The sequence below is a fragment of the Otolemur garnettii genome, unplaced genomic scaffold (genome assembly GCF_000181295.1).
Source record: "Otolemur garnettii isolate 467f Iridium unplaced genomic scaffold, OtoGar3 scaffold00134, whole genome shotgun sequence".
NCBI classification, from domain to species: domain Eukaryota; kingdom Metazoa; phylum Chordata; class Mammalia; order Primates; family Galagidae; genus Otolemur; species Otolemur garnettii.
Window position 1 is genome coordinate 4,026,498 of NW_003852529.1, and position 15,021 is coordinate 4,041,518.

Below are 15,021 nucleotides of genomic sequence, written 5' to 3' on the forward strand. Positions count from 1 at the left end.
AAGTAGCTGGGACCACAGGCGCCCGCCACAACGCCCGGCTATTTTTTGGTTGCAGCCGTCATTGTTGTTTGGCGGGTCCGGGCTGAGGATTCGAACCCGCCACCTTAGGTGTACGTGGCTGGCGCCTTAGCCGGTTGAGCTATAGGTGCCGAGCCAGTATATTTTAACTATGTAGGGCTTCCCACTCCCCTAAGAACTTAAGTCCCCCATCTTTACATAGAATCCTTCTCTAAAAATCCAGAAATAGCCATCTTCTAAGCCACTGCTCTCCTGTCCTTAGGAGGCAATCACTGCAGTGTCTCACCTCTCTGTTCTCGTCTCCAGGGGGTGGTGGGGGACCACGAGGCCGAGGAACAGGTGCTCCCATGGGCAAAACAGTGGGAGTAGGGCCCACTGGACCCACTGGTGCAGCTACTGAAATGTAGGAGAAAGAAATCCAATGTCAGTAAAAAAAAAACATCTATCTAAAAAATTACCTCCCTTGATAAACGTTAAGGGATGGTTACCTCAGAAGAAAGGGCAACTGTAAGTGAGCCTGGGAAGCTTTTCAGTCCTGGTAGTTTTGGGACTTGGTCCAAGGGCTAGCTGTATGTTGTGTTCAGTTTGTAAAAATTTACTGAACTATACAATTAATATATATACCTTTAAAATGTGATAGATACTTAAAAAGTTTCTAGGCTAGATGCAGTGGTTTATGCTAATCCCAGAACTTTGGGAGGCCAAGATGGGAGGATTACTTGAAGCCAGGAGTTCAAGACCAGCCTGGGTAACATACAGAAATTTTTTTTAAAACTTAGCCAGGCATGGTGGCACCTGTCTATAGTCCCAGCTACTCAGGAGGTAGAGTCAGGAGGATTACTTAAGCCCAGAAGTTTCTGCAGTGAGCTATGACAATGCCAACTGCACTCCAGCTTAGGCAACAAATTTTTACTTTTAATCACCTCCCTTGCCCTTCCCTTACATTCCAGAGTCTCACCTCGAGGACCCAGAGGAGTACGCACACCAATCTGGCTCATGTCTTGTGGGGGCCGAGGGACAGGGGTGCCCATCTTGGCTATTTCCTGCTGCCGTTCCTGCTCCAGTAACACAGCTGCCTAGAGGTGGGAAGTGGGAGTGCAGACAGGCTGAACATGCGTTTGGCAGGGAGCCCTTGGCAAATGCATCCCCTCAGCTGGGTGATAGGCCCAAGGAGAATAATCAGGAACCACTTGGTTCTGACATCCCCTCCACCCCCACATTCTCCAGCTGCAGATCCAAATGGACCAGACCTCTTATCAAGGGAAAAACCTTGGAACTAACGCCAAGGAAAACTCCAGGAAACTTCCAGCTTTTAGTAGAGAACTCGGTATTTAGTCAAACATTACCTTCTATTTTTCTTTCTTTTTTTTTGGAGACAGAACCTCAAGCTGTTGCCCTGGGTAGAGTGCCATGGTGTTAAAACTCACAGCAACCTCCAATTCCTGGGCTTAAGTAATTCTCTTGCCTCAGCCTCCCAAGTAGCTGGGACCACAGGCTCCCGCCACAACACCTGGCTATTTTTTTTTGGTTGTAGTTGATGTTGTTTGGTAGGCCTGGACTGGAATAAAACCGCCCTCTCTGGTGCATGTGGCTGGCGTCTTAGCTGCTTGAGCTATTGGCGCTGAGCCTACCTTCTATTTTTCAATGAGAGCTTTCTTCCCCAAAAGACTAAATTATATAGAAATAACTTTTAAATTCTTTTGTTTATAAATACCCACACATTCTAGGTACAGACAGTACTCCATACATATCTCCACACTTCTTATTCCTAAGTAACCCACTGGGTAACAACTGATAACAACATGCCTCTGGAGCCAATCGTATAGAACATCCTCAAATTTATACTCATCATATTTTGTCTAACACCAATGCAAATGACTAAACTGGCCCAGAGGCCTCTTCATGGTACCTAGAATAACACCATGTAGGACTACTAAAAGTCAATAAATTTTTTGTGTCATGGGCCGGACAGTAAATACTTTACACTTTATAGGTTACTGTATGGATTCAGTTACATATTCTTGGCTTCTTTTATTTTTTCTTATATCACTTTAAAATTTAAAGTAGGGTGCCGGCTCCATATACCAAGGGTGGTGGGTTCCAACCTGGCCCGGGCCAAACTGCAACAAAAAAATAGCTGAGCGTTGTGGCTGGCACCTGTAGTCCCAGCTACTCGGGAGGCTGAGGCAAGAGAATTGCTTGAGCCCAAGAGTTGGAGGCTGCTGTGAGCGGTGATACCAAGACACTCTACTGAGGTTGAAAAAGTGAGACCCTGTCTCTAAAGAGGGGAAAAAAAAAGTAAAGACAATTTTTTGTTGTTGTTGAGACAGAGTCTTACTTTGTAGTCCTCGGTAGAATGCCATGGTGTCATAGCTCACAGAAACCTCAAACTCTTGGGCTAAAGCAATTCTCTTGCCTCAACCTCCCGAGTAGCTGGGACTGCAGGCACCCATTACAACGCCCAGCTATTTTTTGAGATGAGGTCTCGCTCTGGCTCAGGCTGGTCTCAAACTTGTGAGCTCAGGCAATCCACCCACTTCGGCCCCCAAGTGTTAGGATTACAAGTGTGAGCCATCGTACCCAGCCATAAAGACCATTTTTACCTTATAGGCCATACAAATACAGGTGTCAGTAGTCTGCCAACCACTACACTATGGGAAAAACAGAATTCTTTGGGAAAACACTAGAACTTGGGGATGAAGTTAACTTCCAAGGAAAACGTGAATAGCATACATTATTTTAGGCACCAAACATAATAAGTGACAGCCAACAGATTTGACCATGAGCTCAACGGTTAGGGAGAGGGGCATTACCCGCTTCTGCTGCTCCAAAAGCTCATGTTCCTTTAGCGAATGATCTCCCTGCTAAAAAACAAAATGAAAACTGAAAAAACAAGGTCATACCAATACGAATACCCCACAGGCCAACCTGCCATAACTCTTCCTTCTTGAGATCTTCTTCTAGCCAAAGGGCTATGTTGTAGTCTTTAGTCCAGATCTCTGAGCTTCCTCTCCCACACTGAGTATCTAACGAGACCCACGCCCAAGATTTCTACCTGCTTGGCACGCTCCTCTTGCTGCATCAGCAATGCTGCCTGTTGCTGTGCCAGCTTCAGCCGCTCTTCCTCTGACAGTGCCACAGGCTCACCCACTCGGAGAGGAGGTGGGGGCCCCAAATTTGGTGGGTGGGCCATAGGAAAGCCAAGGCCAAGGCCTGGTGGAGGTGGTGGGGGTGGTGGAGGTGGTTGCAGAGGGGGTAGTCCCATGGGTGGTGGTGGCATGGGAATCCCAGAGAGCTGTGAAGAAAAGATCATAAACTAGGAAGCATTTATGTACTCACTCTGCAAATATTTGCTGGGATCTACTATGAACCAGATGCTAGGATTCAAATTCAAATGATACATGATTTTTGCTCCATAAGAGAAAATATTCCATGCTATTAGAAGAGAATGTTAATTTTGGCACCAACTTAAGAAAGCTGTTGACTCTCTCCACAGAAAATATTACAAATACAGATTTTGTATACAATTCCAGGGGACTCGGATGCCTCTAAAGGTAATCCAGGAACTTCCCAACCCACACACAGATCAAGTGACATGGAGAACACGTCAGAGCCACTGCTTTAGAGAAAAGAATAAAATCCTAGTTCAGGGGTGGCGTCTGTGGCCCAGTGAGTAGGGCACCGGCCCCATATACTGAAGGTGGCAGGTTCAAACCCAGCCCCGGCCAAACTGCAACAAAAAAATAGCTGGGTGTTGTGGCAGGTGCCTGTGGTCCCAGCTACTTGGGAGGCTGAGGCAAGAGAATCGCCTAAACCCAGGAGTTGGAGGTTGCTGTGAGCTGTGACACATCATGGCACTCTACCAAGGGCAATAAAATGAGACTCTGTCTCTGAAAAAAAAAATTCCAGCTCAGAAGAAATATGAAAGTTAAGAAAACTTAAATAAACAGAAACCACTGTGCTAGAGCAATGCAAACCCCAAGGATTATTAAATGGGAGGGAGTAGGAAATCAAACTGGAGAGTACTGTCTCACTGAATAACATAGAACTGTGCCCTGGGAGGGCAAAGAGACTGATTACTTCCAGCTGAAGGAGGATCAAATCAGGCTTCCAGATATTCAAGGTCAATCTTAAGTAACAGGTAGAATCTGGAGAGCAGACACTGAGAGGGGAACAAGTTATCAGCACTAAAGAGAGAACTGCAGAGCTCCCAATTCTGTCATTTCCCTGTCCCATCCCAAGTACACCGCATGTGAGAGGAGGGGCTCAGAAATGATCTTGTAAGCTGGAACAACCTCCCTACCTGTGCTGACATGGGAGGGGGAGCAGCTTTGTCCCCATCTTCCCCTCTCAAAACCGGCCGATTCAGCACGATGCCAGTCTACAAAGAAGAAAAGAGGACTCTAGGTCAGTCCAAAAGGACCTCTTCCCCTATTCCACGTTTTCACTCATTCAACAAAATTTATCCAGTGCCCATGTGGGCTGAGCGCTAGAGACAACCAAAATGGTTAGGAATGATTACAACAAAGCTGGCAAAGACAAGAACAAAGAAAAAACAGCAAGTGCTTGTTGTGCCGAGAGAAGAAGGAAGACACAGACGGAAAGGGTCTTGAAGGCCTCCTGCAGAAACTCGGTCTATCCTGACGTCCCACCGCCAGCACTTACCTGACGGGTGTAGGTCTGCAGCCGCTCCACCAGCTCCTCGCGACTCCCTGTGGAGCAAAGCTCAGGATCAATGGGGCAGGCCGGGCTAGCCAGATCAGGCCTCAGCGGCCCGCCTCCGCTCTTCGCCCCCCACCCTGGGGTCTCCCGGGTAACCCGGCTTCGCTTCTCCACAGACCTACGAAGCCCCCTTTTGACCTCGGTGCGCCTCACCCTGGATCGGAGCTCCGATCTCTGCCAACTTGGCCTGAAGCTCCTGGGCAGCCCAGGCGCCATAATGCCCAGGAGGTGGAGGCGGAGGCAGCTGCAACTCGGTTTTCGGAGGCTCGGGAAGATCGGTCGCCATCTTAGCCGCAGGAAGACGCGCACCCAACCCGGAAGCTCGGGCCAGCCACCGGGCCCGCCGGCCGGAACTTCCGGCGGCGCCGCGCGCCCTGTCGTCTCGATGGTGGGAAGGCGGCGCGCACCTAGGCCCATCCTTAGCCGTCGACAGGGAAACGGGATTCGCCGCCGAAGCGCTGTTTCTCCAATGGCTCCTTGGCCGCCTGGCCGCGAAGCCTTGCGGGAGTCTGTGCGAGTCCGCTGCGCGGCTGCAGCACCTGGATGCCGGCGCGCAGGCTCCGGGAGAGCCGGTCCCGCCTCCAGGGAGCGCGGTGAGCCGGAGCCCAGGCTCAGCCTTCCGGCCCGACTCCTCGGCCAGGCGTGACAGGCCGGACACCGACGTTCCCAGGGAGTCTCGAGAGGCTCATGCCCTCTGCGGGCGCCAAGCGGGAGGTTGGGGCCGATGCCTATAATAAAACAGTGTCTGATTGTCCTCCCGCGCACTCCCGGCCCACGCATGTATGAATGGCCTGAAAGGGGATCGGAGCCGGGAGAGGAGCCGCCCGCCCGGGCTGAGCTCCAGCTGCTGACCTGGGGGAAGGGCGACACGAAAGCCCCTTTTCCACTGCCCAGGCTGGCTAAAATGTTGCCTTCTTCGCTAAGCCTCCTGCCACATTTCTTTCCTTTCTTGGCGCTTCCATTATATATTCAAATCTTCACCATTCGTTGTCTTTATTGCTCTTTCCCCCTGCCTCCATCCCAAAAAAGTGAGTAGGGACTTGAGCTTTTCCTGTTTGGCAGCACCTGCCATTCAAGAGGCGCCCTATAAATAGTTACTGAAAAAAAGAAACCACCTTTCTGGGGATAGGATTTTTGTGTGTGTGTTGTTGGTCTCCAAAATAGACTCAGGACCTTTTCTTTGCTCAGTCTCTCTTGCCTACTGACAAGGCCCACTCTGCTTCCCACTCCCCAACTTCACTCCTGTGGCCTTTGGGACCAGAGTTGATCCTTGTCTCCCCAGCTCTACCAAGTCCTGCCCGGACCCACTCTGCTTCCCACTTCCCACTTCCCAACTTCACTCCTGTGGCCTTTGGGACCTGCGGTTGATCCTTGCCTCCCCACCCCTACCAAGTCCTGCCCTCTCACTGACAGCAAGGCTCACTTGTTAAGTGTATGTGTGTGCTGAGTAAGGGAGAGGGGAGACTCAAGTGAAAAGGTCTCATTTTCCCCACACTCTCTCCCTTCTGATCTTTTCTCTAGCTAGTTTCTTTTCACCACCTGCCCCCAATAGAGAGGTAGCTGGGAGCACGGAAAAAAGACTGGGGCACCAGGCCAGGCATGCTGGGTTATACGTGTATTCTCAGCACTTTGGGAGTGCAAGGAAGGAGGATCACGTAAGGCCAGGAGTTTTGAGTAGCCTGGGCAACAGTGTAAGACCCCATCTCTATAAAAAAATAGTAAAATTAGCCAGGAATGGTGGTATGCATCTATAGTCCCAATTACTAAGAAGTCTGAGGCAGGAGGATCTCTTGAGCCTCAACATTTGAGGTTTCAGTGAGCTATGATGATACTACTGCACTCTAGCCCAGGGAACAGAACAACACCTTGTCTCAAAAAAAGGGGTGGGGGAGAAGGAGAGGAGTAAAACCCTAATTGGTACAATGAACACCAATTTGGGTGATGGGCACGCCTATAGCCATGATTCAAGCATTATGAAAGCAATCCATGTGACGAAAAACATTTATTTCCCATTAATATTTTGAAAAACAACAACAACAAAAAAAAAAAAAACAAGGCACCAGATCCAGGGAAGGTAAGGTTTGCCAACAAAAAGGATTGGCTGGGCCAGTGAAGGGTGGCTCACATCCTAGCTCTGACTGGGAAGTTCTTTTCCTCCTACCCAAGCCATGACCCTCCCCACTTCCATGAACATCACAATCTCAGGCTCAGGAAAGAAAGAACAGTGGTGCCCTTCCTTCAGGCTTGTCGGTCCACTCAGGCAGAATCTAGACCAAAGGAAGGCTCTTCTGCTTCCTGTAACTGGAGAGTTCTGCAGAGGGCGGGAAGGTCATATGAGGCTGGCAGCCCCATGGTACAGGTAAGTGTTGGGGTTGGGGAGGGATCTCTGGGGCAGAGTACATCAGGTAAGAGTGGGGCCTCTTTTTATCCAATAGCCCTGGGAGGCAGGCAGGGCACCCTCTCCTCATCTCAGGCAGAGGGAAAGACTGAGAGGCAGAGAGATGACATGCCCTAGGGACCACAAGCAGTTCCTTTTCCTGAGAGTCTCCATTCCCTTCTCTGCCTTAACAAGGGCCTGCACAAAATACCTACCTTGGCCAGGCAAGGTGGCTCACACCTGTAATCCTAGCACTCTGAGAGGCTGAGGCAGGTGGATTGCTTGAGCTCCTAAGTTCGAGACCAGCCTGAGCAAAAGCAAGACCCTGTCTCTACTAAAAATAGAAAAACTAAGACAAGAAGATCGCTTGAGCCCAAGTTGGAGGTTGCTATGAGCTATAAAGCCACAGCAACCTACCCAGGCTGACAGCTTGAGACTGTCTCAGGAAAAAAAAAAAAATCTACCTAATTCCTGTGTGGGGCTAAAAAGGGGTATCCAGCCCCTTCCAGTCTCAGCTTTGGGTGGCTGCCCCAGCTCCTAGATCCTCAACGTACAAGGCCAAGAGTGAAGGAGAAAGCAGGGGGCCCACAGAACTAGTGAGACTCTTGATGTCTAGCATGGCTTTGGGAGGTGCTGCTGGCCAACTCCCCAGTCTCAGGGAGCCTTTGTGTGTCTTACCTCTGCTGTCTTGGAATGGCTCCAAGGACAGTCTCCCATTTTAAAGCTGGAAGCAACAAGGCAAAAAAGAGTTGCCTCTTGGCTCTGAGACTTCATGCAGAACCAGCATTGGACTTGGGTTCTCTTGATTTCTGGTGCAAAGTGTCAGAGCAAGGGTTTCAGTGAAGAGAAATGGGTGAGCAGCAGGGGGCAACCTTGGAGGGTGCTGGGGACAGGTTGGAAGAAAATCACATGTGAGGGCAGAGAGAAGCAGACAAGGCTGGAGCTGCACATCTCTAGTGAAATGGAGACCACCGGAGAGGAGGCAGGGAGGATGTGGGTGTTTGTAAATGTACCCAGGAAAAAAGCTCCACCAGCCCAGGGATGACCAGTGGAGCCCAGGAAAACCCAGCAATGCCAGAGTATCCAGTCACTTTCTGGGCCTCAGTTTCCCCTTCTGTTGAGAGAAAGGAGCTGGCTACATCTACACTGGACTCTGCAAGGCTGCAAGGCTGCGGGAGGAAGATGCTAGTTAGCATCCAAAGCCACAACCGGAGAGTGTTCAGGGCAGTCGCCAAGCCAGAAGATCCCCCTCCCATTCCCGCTTCCCTGCCCCTCCCTCTCCTCCTGCTTTGGGCCTGGCCCCGCCCCTGCCCTGCCTCCGGTGTGCGATGGGGGGCAGGGGGCGGGCAGAGCCGGGAGGAGCGAGCCTAGTGGACGCTGCCACCTGATCCTATCCAGGCTCAGGGAGACGAGCCACCGGCACTTGGCGCGCAGGGCCTCCAGCGCCCTCGGACCAGGAGCGGATTTCGGGACAAGGGGCGAAAGGCAGCAGTGACCACCCCCACCGGCCTGGAGGCCGAGCCCACGCGTGCGGAGTGAGTACTGCAATGACCCGCCTGGGGCTTGTGGGGGGCACCAGACCAGGATGGGGCTGAAAGGGAAAAGGTCATGGGGGCCTAGAGCTAAGAGAGCATGGAGGGGGCGCACTACTTCTGCAGAGCAGGAGAGGACGAGGTGGAGGGTGAATCTGGCCTATCTCCAAGGGTGACCAGATCCTAGTGGCTGGGTCCCTGGGTGAAGCTGGGGTGAAATCAAGGGGAATGGGAGGTGGGGTGGGGGTAGGTAGTGATGAAGAGAGGAGAATAAAAGGAATTCAGAGGCAGGGATGATGTGGGGGTGGATAACTGAGAAGGGCTGGGGGTGGGAGGAGACAGGAGGAAAAAGAGGTAGGTGGAAAGACATCTGCTCTCCTGGGCCCTTAATTTGCAGTCCCCCTCAGACCTTCACCCCTTCATCTTAAGTGCTCTGGTCAGTTTCCCTCACCCAACTGTGCCATCCCTCAAGTCAAGACTCAGCCTCTAGGTCATCAGTCAGGTATAAGGTGTCCAGGCCAGTGCTCCCCTCCCCTAAGCACACCAGCATCAGCCCAGAGTTCAGAGGGGACAGAGGAGAAAGGGTTCATTTAGGAGTGGGTGGGCACCCAGGCCGGTTTCCAAAGCTCCAGCCAAGTTCACATCTTCTTTGGTTCCCTGGAGAAAGGAAAGCAATTTGCAAAACTGGGCAGTAGCCTGAGGTAGATTTTTCCAACTAAAATTAGCACTGACACTCTGATAAGGCTGGGCATCCTGACCTGCCTGGGGACCTGCAGGGACCTCTCTCCCTGAGAAGACATCAGGGAGAATGGGGAGTAGTTTGAAGCATCTGGGGGCAGAAACCAGGGCCAGTGCTCTAAAACCTGGCCCCAGCAGCCAAGCCACCCACCCTTAACCACCCTGAAGATCAGAGGGAAACTCAGTTCCGGGCAGCCCCTCCCTGGGTGCCACTGTCTTGACTGGTTTCCAAAACCAGCATCCATGGAGTGAACTTGCCAGGGGTAGGCAGGCATGTTCCAGTGTCCAAGCGACACCCTCTCTCAGTACCTGAACTGTTTGGCCTGGCTGAGTGCCCACCCAGAGGAGACAGGGTTACTGCTTCCAAATACCTGAAGGTCTGTCATGGAGAAAAATGTGTGTGCTCTCAGAGGGCAGAAAGAGCACCAGTGGAGAGGGCAGCCTGAGGAGGGCACACAAGTGGCAGGGTACTCCTAGTGGTCCCAGACAGAACTTGAACAACTGAAGCAGCTTAGAAATGGACTGGGCTGTGTTTGGATTTGATGGGCAGCCTGTCACTGGTGGTGGACAAATAAGCTGGTGCCTACCTTCAGAGGCTGGAGTCCCCAAGCAGGCCTCAGATGGGGTCTGACCATCTCCCCAGAGCTAAGCCATGGAAAGGACATGGGAAAGGTCTGGAGTAGGGTGCAGGGACACCAGGCACCACTGTCGCTTTGGCTGGAGGAAGTTCCTCCCCAGGCAGAGGTTAGCTGTAGTGCCCCATCCACTGGTTTGGTCTCCTTAGCTGACCCTGACTCCCCTGATGAATAAGGTGGTTTCAGCAAGTTTAGCAAAGGTGGTAACTGACTTGTCCCCTACTTTGCTCCCTTGGGAAACTTCTCTCTGGTCACCAAGTCCTCTAGGCTGGACACACAAAAGAAGGTGTGTAGCCTTAGAGAGACAAGGGCTCTCACTCCCTCCCACAAGCTGCCCCAAACCAGGCCAAGCCAGCCCTTCTCTGTCTCAGCAATCCTTGAAAAGACAAGGAGGGCCTTAGGCTTCCTCTGCTATGCCCCTGGCTGCCCTCTGTGGTTGGACCCATTACCCCTTGGCTCCAGGCAGATTACATCTGTCTGCAGGCCAGTGGAGGAAACCAGTCTACAGCCTATAGAGAAGGGCAGGCACAACCAGGACATCTTTCCACCCAAACAGATTTAAGTGTAATCCAGGATTAATGGCGGGGGGGGGGGGTGTGCCAAGAAGATTGGAAGCCAAGGCCAGGGGCCCAAGGGAAGGTGATGGTCACAGCGTTTTCACATTACCTCACTCCTCCTGGGACCCAGGTGTCCTAGTTCCATGTTCTTGGACATGCCCGTAAGTTTCCCACCCACTACACCCCACCCTTTGGAGAAGGGTATGTGTGAGGGATGACACTAAACTTGAACTCAGAAACTGAGGCTCTTGAGACAGAGACCCCACTCTAATTGAGAAGCATCTCTGCTTAAGCTGACTATCCATGGGCTGGGCTGCCCTCAAGCCATGGCTGGAAACCAGACCCTTCTCTGATGTACTGGTTCCTATAGCTCATCTGAGGTCGAGGCTCACTTTCTCCTGGAGATTCTCAGCAGGGCGACAGGCAGAAGTCTCTTCTTTACCCCACCTTACTACCCTTTTGACTCCTGTTCTAGGCTGCCATCCCATTGCTTTGGCCAGGCACCTCTTGTTGTGTGGTTGGCTAACCGACTGCCTGAGTTTCAGGTGTCTGGGAATGGAATCCAGATAGGGTTCCAGGATTTCCAGTCCCAGCTTTACTCAGGGATTTCTCACACTTTGGCCCTCGGGCAGGAGCCCAGCTTGAAGGCTGGAGGCTCATAAGCATGCAGGACTGCCAGAGTCTAGGGCAGGGATGAGGAAGTCAGTTCTCTATGGAAACAGCACACATGGCATCTAAAGGCATGGACTGTGGAGCCAGAAAGAGCAGGTATGAAGCCCAGTTCCACTGCTACCAGCTGTGTGACCATGAAAAACGGCATCATTTCCTACAGTTTCAGTTTCCTCATCTGTAAAATGGGAGTGTGTTAGGGTTATGCTGATGACTAAATGGGATTAAGTCTGTAACAGTGCAGTAAACAGAGCAAGCCTGCAGTACCAATCTGAGACTCCAGGAGGTGAAGGCCTGGTCAGTGTTTCTGAGGAGCTCAGTCTCCCTGGGAAGTCAGGATGAACTCTTGGCTAAAGCCATCAGGCAAGGAGTCCTGGAGAAGGGGAATGTTGAGCTGAATCAAGCCCTGGTATTGAGGTCAATCTGCTGTGGAGACAGATACAAATAACCACGGGACAATGGAGAGTTGGGGAAAGGGGAGAGACAGAGACCTGACACAAGGGAGGGAGTGGCTATAAGCTGGAAGGCCTGGCCACACCCCAGACCCTGTAATTCCACCCAAGACTAGTCTATCTGGAGCAGTGAGGAGATAGATTCTTGGTAATGGGAGGCAGGAATCTGATCTGCCCTGGCCTCTCTGCTCGCCCCACCCGCTGGAACTCTCCTTTGAGCAGTGCTGCTGGGGCACGGAGCCCATCTCCTCTGTCCACTGCAAACCTGTCTGCCTCCTTCTCCTGCCAGGCTTCTCAGGAACACTGGCCCTGCTACCAGAACCTCAGGAGCCCCCATGAGTGCCTGCAAAGGGAGTCCTGGATAGTGAGTTCCTGGCTTGTCCAGGGTGGACACTCCACCATGCCACCTATCATCCAGCACCTACAGCAGGCCACCAAGATGATGAGCCGCAGGAAAATCCTGCTACTGGTGCTAGGTTGCAGCGCCGTAAGCCTCCTCATCCACCAGGGGGCACAGCTCAGCTGGTAAGGGGCGGGGCCTCAGTGGGTAGAGCCTCAGTGGGGCGGAGCCTCCAGCGGCCACCTGCCTGGGTTAACAGAACCAGGGGCTCCCTTTCCCATTCTTTCACCTGCCAGAGCCTTCTACTGGGCTCCTTCTTTCTGTTCTGTTGGTGCTTTCCTTACGTTCCCTCTAGAGCCACACAGGGCAGGGGCTGGTCTTCACTGAAAGGGCTGTGTTGCTTATTCAAAGGCGTAGAGTTAGAGTTAGCTGGAATTCGAATCCAGCCTGGGTACCGCAGCACACAGCTGAGTGCCTACCCAGTGGACTTCAGACAATTCCTCATCACTTCTCCTGTGCTGGGTAAGGGGCAAGCCTCTCCACTTCTCTGAGCCTGTTTTCACATCTATAAAAAGGGACTGGTGATGTGTGACCCAGCTAGTCATGCTGACACTGTGTGAACCCTACACCTCTCAAGGCCTCAAATCCCCCATTTTCTACACTGTCTGCCCCTGAGAATGGTGTGAATGAACCCAGCCTCCCTTGCCAGATTATTTGGTTTGAAATCCCAAATATCCTTGTTTCAAGAACAAGGGAGACAAGTTTTGAGAGGGACAAGACTTTTATCTGTTTTCATGTACTATGTATTTCTCAAACCTAGAACAGTGCCTATTATGTAGTGGACAATCAAAATATATTGGTTAAATGAACGAATGAGGCTCCAGAGGTCTTAAACATAACAAGTGGGTTACCACCCATCTGCAAAGCGACAAGCCAGTTAAAGAATAAAAGTGAGAAAAACAGAGAGCAAGAGGCTTTGGTTTATTTGAGTTGTCTCTAAAGTTTATGTAAGTGATTTTTATCCTCTGGTCTTCAGTTTCTACATTTGTAAAATGGGATTCCTCAGGCTCTCAAGGGATCTTTGTCCTTTATATTAACTATTTCTGCATAAGAAACTTAGCAGCTGAAAACAACAAACGTTAATTTGTCACAATGTCTGTGGCTCAGGAATCCAGGTGTGGTTTACAGGGTCCCTCTGGGTCAAGGCCTTTCATGGGGTTGCAACCACGGTGTCTGCTGCAAAGCCTATGATGGGAGGCTCCTGGGGAGGGGCAGGGGTCGTGCGGTACTCACCTTACATCCTCCTCCCTGCACACTCCCTGGGTTCGGCAGGTACCCCAAGCTGTTCCCGCTGAGCTGCCCGCCCCTGCGGGACTCGCCGCTGCGCCCCAAGCACACGACTGTGGCCTTCCTGAAGACACACAAAACGGCGGGCACGACGGTGCAGAACATCCTGTTCCGCTTTGCCGAGCGCCACAATCTGACTGTGGCCCTTCCCCACCCCAGCTGCGAGCACCAGTTCTGTTACCCGCGTAACTTCTCCGCGCACTTCGTGCACCCCGCCACGCGGCCGCCGCATGTGTTGGCCAGCCACCTGCGCTTCGACCGCGCTGAGCTTGCACGTCTCATGCCGCCCGGCACAGTGTACGTTACAATCCTGCGTGAGCCGGCCGCCATGTTCGAGTCGCTCTTTAGCTACTACAACCAGTACTGCCCAGCCTTCCGGCGCGTACCCAACGCGTCGCTCACCGCCTTCCTGAGCGCGCCCCAGGCCTACTACCGCGCGGGTGAGCACTTCGCCATGTTCGCACACAACACGCTGGCTTACGACCTGGGCGGTGACAATGAGCGTAGCCCACGCGACGACGCCGCCTACCTGGCGCGCCTCATCCGCCAAGTAGAGGAGGTCTTCTCTCTCGTCATGATCGCAGAGTACTTCGACGAGTCCCTGGTGCTGCTGCGGCGCCTTCTGGCCTGGGATCTCGACGACGTGCTCTACGCCAAGCTCAATGCGCGCGCTGCCAGCTCTCGCCTCGCCACCATTCCCTCGGCGCTGACGCGGGCGGTGCGCGCCTGGAACGCTCTGGACGCTGGGCTGTACGATCACTTCAACGCCACCTTCTGGCGTCGCGTGGCACGCGCTGGCCGCGCCTGCGTGGAGCGCGAGGCCCGCGAGCTGCGCGAGGCCCGGCAGCGTCTGCTGCGCCGCTGCTTCGGTGATGAGCCCGCGCTACGGCCGGCTGCGCAGATCCGCACCAAGCAGCTGCAGCCCTGGCAGCCCAGCCGCAAAGTCGACATCATGGGCTACGACCTGCCCAGCGGCGGCGCTGGCCCAGCCACCGAGGCCTGCCTCAAGCTGGCCATGCCCGAGGTGCAGTACTCCAACTACCTGTTGCGCAAGCAGAAGCGCCGCGGCGGAGCACGGTCCCGCCCCGAGCCGGTCCTGGACAACCCCCCGCCTCGGCCCATCCGAGCTCTGCCCCGCGGCTTCCAGGGCCCCTGAGCTCCGGGCCCCCAGCCCCTGGGAGTCCGGCCCGGTTCTGCCTCCATGCCAGTCCAGTCCAGGGTCTGGCCTTTCCAGAGGCGTGAGCTGCACGCAGAACTTTGGATGCGTCTCCCTATCCTGGGCTGAATCTGGTCTTTGGGGATGGCGCTGATAGGCTGGATCGAGCTCTGGGCCACCCTCCCCTCCTTCCCAAGTGGTTGGTGACTTCGACAAAAGGCCTGAGGCTGTCCACAACTGCCCACCTTGCCTTTTTTCTGGGGGCTGAGCCCTGAAAAGGTTGCTCCTCTGTGAGCTGTGCCGCTGCTCTGTCAGCTGTGCCAGGCTCCTCTCCTCCTGGGGCTTTGGGCCCGTTCTGTGTCTTCCAGGTTCTACCCTCCCCACAGGCCTAAGCTGCTCCCAGACTCCCAGAACCAAGAGTTCTTGGATTGGGCTTTTTGTTTGTTTGGTTTTTCTGTTTTTTATTAAAACATCTTTA

At 53.0% G+C, this 15,021-nt stretch overlaps 2 protein-coding genes across 2 annotated transcripts in view; one reads left to right on the plus strand and one right to left on the minus strand.

Moving 5' to 3' along the window:
- The window catches only part of SF3B2 (splicing factor 3b subunit 2), a 17,657-nt gene extending 12,581 nt beyond the window's left edge, over positions 1-5,076 (minus strand). Inside the window, exons 1-7 of the mRNA XM_023518297.1 lie at positions 4,894-5,076; positions 4,684-4,730; positions 4,322-4,399; positions 3,074-3,313; positions 2,832-2,882; positions 977-1,094; positions 292-414 (exon numbers count right to left, since the gene is read on the minus strand). Coding sequence (XP_023374065.1) covers positions 292-414; positions 977-1,094; positions 2,832-2,882; positions 3,074-3,313; positions 4,322-4,399; positions 4,684-4,730; positions 4,894-5,026 — 790 coding nt within the window. The 5' untranslated portion in view covers positions 5,027-5,076. The remainder of the gene's footprint in view (positions 1-291; positions 415-976; positions 1,095-2,831; positions 2,883-3,073; positions 3,314-4,321; positions 4,400-4,683; positions 4,731-4,893) is intronic.
- Positions 5,077-11,946: 6,870 nt separating this feature from the next.
- On the plus strand, positions 11,947-14,821 carry GAL3ST3 (galactose-3-O-sulfotransferase 3). The gene is made up of 2 exons (XM_023518335.1): positions 11,947-12,225; positions 13,373-14,821. Exons 1-2 carry the CDS (start codon positions 12,101-12,103, stop codon positions 14,541-14,543), a joined length of 1,296 nt encoding a protein of 431 aa, XP_023374103.1. The 5' UTR covers positions 11,947-12,100; the 3' UTR covers positions 14,544-14,821.
- The last annotated feature ends 200 nt before the right edge of the window (positions 14,822-15,021 follow it).

What these genes read in the sequence shown, in the direction of transcription:
- GAL3ST3 (XM_023518335.1), top strand. Translation starts at nt 12,101, where the DNA reads ATGCCACCTATCATCCAGCACCTACAGCAGGCCACCAAGATGATGAGC. An exon ending in CAGGGGGCACAGCTCAGCTG is followed by an intron (nt 12,226 to 13,372) that starts GTAAGGGGCGGG and finishes TGGGTTCGGCAG; the next exon opens with GTACCCCAAGCTGTTCCCGC.